The sequence below is a fragment of the Carassius carassius genome, chromosome 34, assembly GCF_963082965.1.
Source record: "Carassius carassius chromosome 34, fCarCar2.1, whole genome shotgun sequence".
Lineage (NCBI taxonomy): Eukaryota > Metazoa > Chordata > Actinopteri > Cypriniformes > Cyprinidae > Carassius > Carassius carassius.
This window is the reverse complement of record NC_081788.1, coordinates 25,902,694-25,911,826: the sequence shown is the minus strand read 5'-3', so window position 1 is coordinate 25,911,826 and position 9,133 is coordinate 25,902,694. Positions and strand designations below refer to the sequence as shown.

At 38.4% G+C, this 9,133-nt stretch overlaps 1 protein-coding gene across 1 annotated transcript in view; it reads right to left on the bottom strand.

Annotated features, from left to right (window-relative positions):
- Window positions 1-5,417: 5,417 nt before the first annotated feature.
- The window catches only part of LOC132114871 (plexin A3-like), a 166,432-nt gene continuing 162,716 nt past the window's right edge, over window positions 5,418-9,133 (bottom strand). Inside the window, exon 32 of the mRNA XM_059523243.1 lies at window positions 5,418-9,132. Coding sequence (XP_059379226.1) covers window positions 9,037-9,132 — 96 coding nt within the window. The 3' untranslated portion in view covers window positions 5,418-9,036. The remainder of the gene's footprint in view (window position 9,133) is intronic.

The window sequence follows — 9,133 nt, the reverse complement described above, 5'->3', positions numbered from 1 at the left end:
ATCTGATTCTGCTATACCATTCAAAAGTTTGAGGTTGGTAAGATTATTTTTTTTAAGAAATTAAAAGTTTTATTCAGCAAAACTGCATGAAATTCATCAAAAGTAACAGTAAAAATATTTATAATGCTACAAAAGATTTATATTTGAAAAAAAGAATGCTATATAAAAAAAGTTTATATAAATATTACGTTTTCAACACTGATGATGAGAAATGTTATTATTTTTAGTCATGTGACACTGAATACTGAAGTAATGGCTGCTGAAAACTTGTAATAATATTTCACAATATCATTTTTTTTTATCAAATTAAAAATTGATGAACATAAGAGACTTCAAAAAAAGATATCTCACTGAACCCACATTTATAAACATCATTACTTCATTATTTTATTGATCAGGCTCAAAGAAAAATCACAATGAGATATCTTTAATATCTCGGATTTTTCTGAATCTTCTGTATTTCCCATAGTATCTGAATTTCACAAAAAATCTTTTCAAATCTGAGCTCAGATTTGCCTAAATAAAGTGTCCAGTCTAAGTCAGAGACCTCATTATAAATTCAAACATTTCTCATCATGTTCAAAAACAGTTCAATGAACTTATGTTGCAGAAGTCGTTTTGCGGTTCTTATTCCTTTATATAAAACTGAAAAATAATGAAATTACACACAATTAATTTTTTCTTGTCCAGTTCCCATAAAATTGGGTCGTGTGGTCATTTTAATTATATTATAAAGTTTAATACTTTGAGTTAGAGGTTTACTCAAATCCCTAACTTTATTTATGAGGAATAATGTAATCATGCTTACCTTGGTAAACACTACTGAATTGACTCCATAATGAAGAATGTCATGTTTTCATGCTTTCACGTCTTAAAAGACAGCCTGATTTGCATGCAGTAGATGTTTTTATGAGACAAAGTGTGTCATGCTGCAGTTGTGTAGTCATGCAACGCAGGACCACATTTCATGTCCCCTCAGAATTGAGAGAGCTGGGTTAATGAGCCCCCCCCCCCCCATCAGTATGCATTATTTATTTAGATGCTCTGCACCCCAGAGGCAGCCTGCCTTTTGCCTGTGCTCTTTTTTCCTCCTCTCTATAATTCTGTAATCCTTCCTTTTTGTTCGCAGGAGCAGCTCTTCCGTTCAGCTCTCTCTCTCTGTTTATCCCGTTCAGATGTTGCACCTTCTCTGCGACATAAATATTCTAGTATTGCTGCTTTGTCTTTCCAAAATATCAGCCAGCTAAAGAAAACAAGGAGAGATGCCACTGATTTGCAAACAAACCATGGAACATGTTCACATCAGATTGAACAGACAGACTGATGTCTTTCACAAATGGGTTCGATGCTGGTCATCGCATTATTGGTGGAATAATTGCATGTACTTCCTACTTCCAAGAACAAACATGTTTCAGCTAATTCATTCAAGCTGGAGTTTTACTGAAATTACTTCTGAAATAACTTTACTGAGAGCAGTCATTATGCTGTAAGGACTGCCATTCAGAGCACTACGGCAAAATACAGTAATTTGATGTTACTTTAAACAGTAGCAGCCTTGCATTCTCTCTAAATGAGAAAGTCCAGAGACAATGAGAGTGCAGTTGAGTTCAGTTCAGAGAGATCCATCATAGTCAACTGATAAAAGTATGGGTTTTTATCTCTCCAGGGTTGAAGACTCTAGATGCTATCTTGACCTGGCTCGCAAAAAATACCTAATTCCACCCATAATAAGAGCCCACTAAGCCAAGAACATGTAAATTAGCGTATGAATATGTATAGAGTGTTACCTGTCATTTTGTAATTACCTCAAGACTGAAATCTCTGTCTGAACAGCTTCAGATCCTGCCTGGTGACCACGGACATAACCAGGTGAGCAGATCACTCTCTCACTATTTGATTGCTCATCTTTATCCACTCATCACTCATTCTGATTGGTGGATGATTTATATTAGCAAACTGCAGGGAGAGGAAGAGTAGATATAAGTCATGATCTGCAAGATTAACCATAATCTGATGTGATCCGACCACCTCAGAGAAAACCAGTGTTCTGCTGCAAGAGCTTTTGAAGCAAGAGTTCTCGTGTGTTCTGATTGGTGGATGATCATCCACCAATCAGAACACACGAGAATCTTGCTAATAATCTTTATATTAGCAAACTGCAGGGAGAGGAAGAGTAGATATAAGTCATGATCTGCAAGATTAACCATAATCTGATGTGATCCGACCACCTCAGAGAAAACCAGGTGGTCGGATCACATCAGATTATGGTTAATCTTGCAGATCATGACTTATATCTACTCTTCCTCTCCCTGCAGTTTGCTAATATAAAGATTACTCCTTTGAACTCCCACCTCTTCTGTGGGTTTTATTGTTCTGGGTCTGAATTTGGGCTCCTGGGGTCTCAAAAAAGAAACATTTTCAATCTCCAAGGTGAATGTTATGACAACACACTCTTACAAAAAAGGGTTTATTGGGGTTCTATATAGAACCATAGGGTTCTTTACTCAACTCCAAAGAACCTTTTATGCTAAAAAGGTTCTATAATGACAAGAAAGAACCCTTTTGGCACAAAGGTTATTTAGGCTATTATTCATTCATATTACATTATTCTGCAACATTTTGTATTTGTAATTAAATTATTGTTTGTAGTAACTTAATATCACATTTTAATCATGCTGATTTTTGGAGAAAAACTGAAATGGCACTCTTCGTGTGATATTGATTAACTACATAAAATGATATAAATATATACATTTTCTAACCTCCATATCTTGAATTTTGTGATCATTCACATGCATTCATAAATGCATTTGAATACACTGAATAATGCAGTGAAAGAACACACTCAAAATGCACACGCGCACTAGTATGACTATTAGCCTAGATGCGTGCACTTTTTAGGCACGATTTGTTTAGTTTTTGAATATACTTGATACTGTTAAAAGGCACATCATTAAAAAAAAAACGAGTCCACTTATCACACCTAAACACGCTTGGAAAACCTACTTAGAACTAGCTACTAAATTAGTTAAAAATGCCTATCCATATACAGCCGTGATTCGCGAAGCCCAAACTAAATCAAATGATTCACGAAGCCCAAACTGACTCAAATGATTCGCAAACCAGCTCCAAACTCCCGAAATGACTCAAATGATTCACGCTCTGAACTCCCAAACTGACTCAAATGATTCGCAAACCCGCTTTGCACTCCTGAACTGACTCAAATGATTCGCGGACCCGCTACGAACTCTCGAACTGATTCAAATGATTCGCGAACCCGCTTTGAACTCCCGAACTGATTCAAATGATTCGCGAACCCGCTACGAACTCCCGAACTGACTCAAATGATTCGCGAACCCCAAACTGACTCAAATAATTCGCGAACCCGCTACGAACTCTCGAACTGACTCAATTGATTCGCGAACCCGCTACAAACTCTCAAACTGATTCAAATGATCCGCAAAGCCGCTCCAAACTCCCGAAATGATTCAAATGATTTGCGATCCCCAAACTGACTCAAATGATTCGCGAAACCGTTCGAACTCCAGAACTGACTCAAATGATTCGCGAACCCCAAACTGACTCAAATGATTCACGAAGCCGCTCCGAACTCCCGAACTGACTCAAATGATTCGTGTTCCCGTATCGAACTCCCAAACTGACTCAAATGATTCACGAACCCGCTACGAGCTCCCGAACTGACTCAAATGATTCCCGAACCCGCTACGAACTCTCGAACTTATTCAAATGATCCGCGAAGCCGCTCCGAGCTCCCGAACTGATTAAAATGATTTGCGATCCCCAAACTGACTCAAATGATTCGCGAACCCGTATCGAACTGCCGAACTGACTCAAATGATTCACGAACCCCTAACTGACTCAAATGATTCGCGAACCTGCTACGAACTCTCGAACTGACTCAAATGATTCGCGAACCCGCTCCGAACTCCCGAACTGACTCAAATGATCCGCGAACCCGCTCCGAACTCCCGAACTGACTCAAATGATCCGCAAACCCTCTCCGAACTCCCGAACTGACTCAAATGATCCGCGAACCCGCTCCGAACTCCCAAACTGACTCAAATGATTCACGAACCTGCTCCGAACTCCCGAACTGACTCAAATGATTCGTGATCCCGTATCGAACTCCCAAACTGACTCAAATGATTCACGAACCCGCTACGAACTCCCGAACTGACTCAAATGATTCCCGAACCCGTATCGAACTCCCGAACTGACTCAAATGATTCGCGAACCCCCTCCGAACTCCCGAACTGACTCAAATGATTCGCGAACCCCCTCCGAACTCCCGAACTGATTCAAATGATCCGCGAACCCGCTCCGAACTCCCGAACTGACTCAAATGATTTGCGATCGTGCTCCGAACTCCCGAACTGACTCAAATGATTCACGCTCCGAACTCCCGAACTGGCTTGAAATTAGTTAAAAATGCCTATCCATATACAGCCATGATTCGCGAAGCCCAAAATACATCTTTACCCAACTAAAAATGAAACATACAGGCAATGTGAACAGACATTATATACTTAGGAAAAGCTGGCATGCCATAATATTATTAATCATGTCATACTGTATATTAATTAAGAGACTGCCTGGAATATATAATCACATCGCAGGACCTTTTAAAATGAGCTATAAGATTTACATGCCTTTATATTAATTTTCAACCTAAAACCTTGCTTTTTGTACAGGTCAAAATAGAAGACTATTATGTTCACAAGGCTTAATTTATTTGATACGATACACTAAAACAGAATTATTTTGAAATATTACAATTTAAAAGAACTATTCCTGTGATACAAAGTAGAATTTTCAGCAGCCATTTTCAGTGTCACGTATTCCCTCAGAAATAATTCTAATATGCTAATTCGATACTCAAGACACAATTTCAATGTTGAAAATAGTCACAAATATTTTCTAATATAACTGTTTTTACTGTAATCTTTAAACAAATTAATGTTTCCTTGCTCAAAAATATTAAAATAAATCCTACCACAAACATTTACATGATAGCTTATCGCATTTTCAACAAATAAATACGTGGATATGTTTTTATGAGTATGTTCTGATTGGCTATGATTTTTCTGCCTCATGCAGCAGTTTTGCTTTCATTGTGGACAGAAAAATAACTATAAAAATGTGTCATGCTATTTCTGATTAGCATATATCATTCTGAAATGTGCCATTTTTCATGTATATTCCTGTTCTGATATACATGTCTGCAGGTGATCCCAAAACTAATTTGGGAGCAATCGGACATAACTTACCTTTCCAATTACAAAGTGTTTAATAAGAAAATGAAATGATGCACAACATAATTCTGTTCTTGCAGTATATATACTGTATTCAAAAAGATCAAATGTTAGTTTATCTGAGTTCAGAAGTTATTACATAGGTTTCACTGAGACACTTGTCTTTATTTGAATGAAAACATCAAGCTCTTGAGACAAAATAGTCCTTGCAGATGATTATATTTACAAAAACCCCAAAAGAAATAACATTCAAGAAATATACAGCATCATCCACATATCTTTTAATTAGCAAAAAAAACTAAAAACAAACAAACAAAAATAAAACGCCATGCTTGTCCTTTGAACATTAAGATGAATCCAATCTTTCAAAAACCTCGCACAGATAAAAAAAAAAGAAAAAAAGGTGCAAATATATACAAAACACCATTGCAGACAGCTTTTTAGACTCATTTTCACCCCTCAAACTACTTAATGCATTAAAACTGAATTAAAACAATAATTTAAACAAAATAAAAAAACAAAATATTTCAGTCCAATAATTATACAAAATATATTTATATATTTATATAGAATTAAGGACTAGGCATAGCAGTTGCCCATTAAGCAGTCATCCAACCAACCAGTCGTCACAAAGCTCTCCAAACACGTTAATAAACTCCATATATTTCTGAAACTGTAAACAAGTCTGTTACAATAAAATTGATTAAAACATTTGGGATAAAGAGACAAACCGACAAATAAATTACAATTAATTCATCTGAGACAAAATGTTATTTTTTTCTTCTTCTTCTTTTATAACTAGAACATTGACTGAAATGTAGTTATGGATCTAAAACAGACATTTTCTTCTACTGTATCTACTGAAAAAACACCACAGTTAGTTTTCCACTCACTCCGCTCCATTCCTCACAAGTTACAGGTGCTTTTAAGAGTATGCCGTTTCACCGCACGATGAAAACAAACCGCAAAGCGCCTCATTTGGCTCTGAGCTTCTCTGTAGGAAACAGGTGATTTCTGATATATGGCTATCGGCCGAGGCGTTGTTAGTGTTAGCTCTGTCTTCACCAGTCTAGCTAAAAACACCCCGGTGGGCAGTTGCACTTATCGATAGTCAAGAGTTATGTTACAGGCAGTATGTACACGGCCAAGCTAAGTCCACTTCCCCCACAGTAGGTTTGGCTTTACTCACAGTATAGAAAAATCAGATGTTAACCTGATGGTGTGGTTTCAACCAAGAGGTGCTAAATCAAAAAATTCAACCACTGGTGTTTAGTTGTCAGCTTTTTTTAAAACTTAGATTTATGATTGGGTTTCATTTCTCAAAGTTGTATGTTCCAGACGTCGGATATTGGTTTCACACCAGCATTGCTGACAATGCAGCCTTGGCATCAGGCAGTAATTCCCGATGCATCGTGTTGCAAGAGATGGTAATATTATAACGGAACCAGATTCATGAGCTGACCCCATTCCCCAAACAGAAAAACAAACCAATGTTCAAAAAGATTCTGCTTAATTACCATCCTGCAACTGTTTCATATGTTAATGAGCCCCACATTTAGTTCAAAACATACTGCCTTCATTATTCCAACAACAAAAATTTGGCTTTTGATGATGCCGTATCTAAACGAACAGGGGATCACATTACCCCATCCAAATCCATGTGGGGAATTTGAAGGCAGGTTAAATTACATTCAATAAAAGTTTAAAATATCCAGATACATCTTATTGAAATGCTCAAGTCCTCAAACCATGACCCTGCCGGACGTGGTCTACCGCTACTAAACTAAAATGTATTCTTTTTTTTAGCCAAATAAAGGCAATAATGATTAGTAGTTATTAGCAAATCCATTATTACAGGCTAAAAAGGGCAAAATCTATCGATGTAAGATGTATTCAAATATACGTGATCACTTTGATGGTCTTTGAATATCTACATTCAAATTCAACAAACTCAAGTAATAAGGCCCCGATGGATTTCCCTATTGTTTTAATGATCCCATATTATGATGGGTGTTTGTATACTCAAACTGACCTTGGTGAAGTAGGTTTTTTACATTTTAAAGACAATGTTGAAAGCAAATGGTACTCCCTGTAGTCCTGTTTGAAGGTATTTTGTTTTTAAAACTGGACCATGTATAATGAGGCAAAGATTTTTGCAAGATATGCTCAGTTATTCATGGTGTACATTCTCAGGGATTTTACTCAACACAAAAACACAATCGATACGCAACTAGACAGGGCAGAACTCAGAACCACATAGGGCTAGGAATAGAAAACAGCTGAGAATATTTCACGTACGTATCACAATTCGAGTACCTGGAATATAACGGTTTGCAGTTCATCTCCGTGGCAGCAGAGGGCGATGCCACTGTCACGGAGATGAGGAAAGTCCGATAAAGAGAAGAGGAAATGACTTAAGGCCTTGTTGTTTGTGTATACAGACAGAATTGACACAATCTTTATAATTGATCAAGCAGGAACCTTGATAAGGTTGAATGGGGGATGACTGGAGAACAGACAGGATTTGTCCAGCTGCGGACCTCTATGTCAAAAATTGCATTGGCCTGCTGAAACGGTGAGAAAACAATCAGAGTTGAACAGTCATCCCTTCGTTGTGCTTGGCATTGTGAACGCGTTTTGGCTGCCGTTTGGACAGAACAACAACAGGGAAATGAAAAGGAGCGTGACTCACCAAATGCTAACATTGAAAATTTAGAGTCAGGACGGTGAATTTGAACACACAGGGAACTTAAACTCATGGCTTGCAGGTAAATTTGAGAGTTATTGCTCTAGATGGATCTACTATGTTAAAGATGCTTGTCATCAAGGGACAAAACTTGGCCCTCGCCAATACAGTCTTGGAGAAGAAATCCAAACCTCACAGTAACACTGCGGTGTACAAAAAAAGCAAAGGGAGCAGAAATGCCCCCCCAAGGGATGAACGCCCATCCCAGGGTACATTTCAGCACGAGTTTGGGGAATCATATCCAGACGCAACAAAAAGGCAAGCTTCAAAGGTTGCTGATCCAAACCTCTTGACAAATAGAGTTCCATTTGGCCCCATAATCACAAAAAAGAACGAAAATGAGAGAAAAGGCGCTTTTATGGATCTATGGCAATTTCGAGATGAAGAGAAGGTTCCTCCCATTCTGCCCAGCTTCCACACTACCCATAATGCAGTTCTCCCCGAACAGTTCTCCATTATTGATTTATTATGATATAAATATCTTCATTTCTGTTAATGGAGCTCGTCACATAATTGTGATAGTTTTTGAGGCGTCTCTTGGAGATCGATATGAAGAATTGTTTTCAGGTTACCCACTGAATGCATTGCTAAAACATTTTGCTGCTTTTCTCTCCCAGAAAGATTGATATTTTCTTCCATGGCACTATCTTGGCAATTTGGCTTCCAAGGCAAGAGCATGTGCACCTTTCCTCATTGGAATGTATCTGATCCACAGTAGTCCGTGTCGAATAGTTTGTTAGGCAGGCCGATGTGAACGGCGTTCAGTCCGGGCATTAGGGAGTGAGGGCGTTTGGGTGTACAGGTTGTGGTCCAGTAAAACGTTGGGCTTCGTATGCTGTGCTGTGGTTCCTTTAGAGTTGATTGTCCAGTGTTTTAGCCTCACCTTCTGCTAGCACAAGCTGTGGATGTTCTAACATGGGTTCGGTCCGCCAGACTCCATCAATTCCGTCTCAACAGTCCCCCAAACCATCTGAACGCTTCCCTTCCCATCCCATCCCGTCCAATCCATCAACACCCTCAGCTGCTGCCAGACATCAGGTTAATGGCTTGTTCCAGTTTGTGTCTTAGCTTGTGTTTGCGACAGTAACCGTCTCTGTCCAGCGCTGTCAAAATC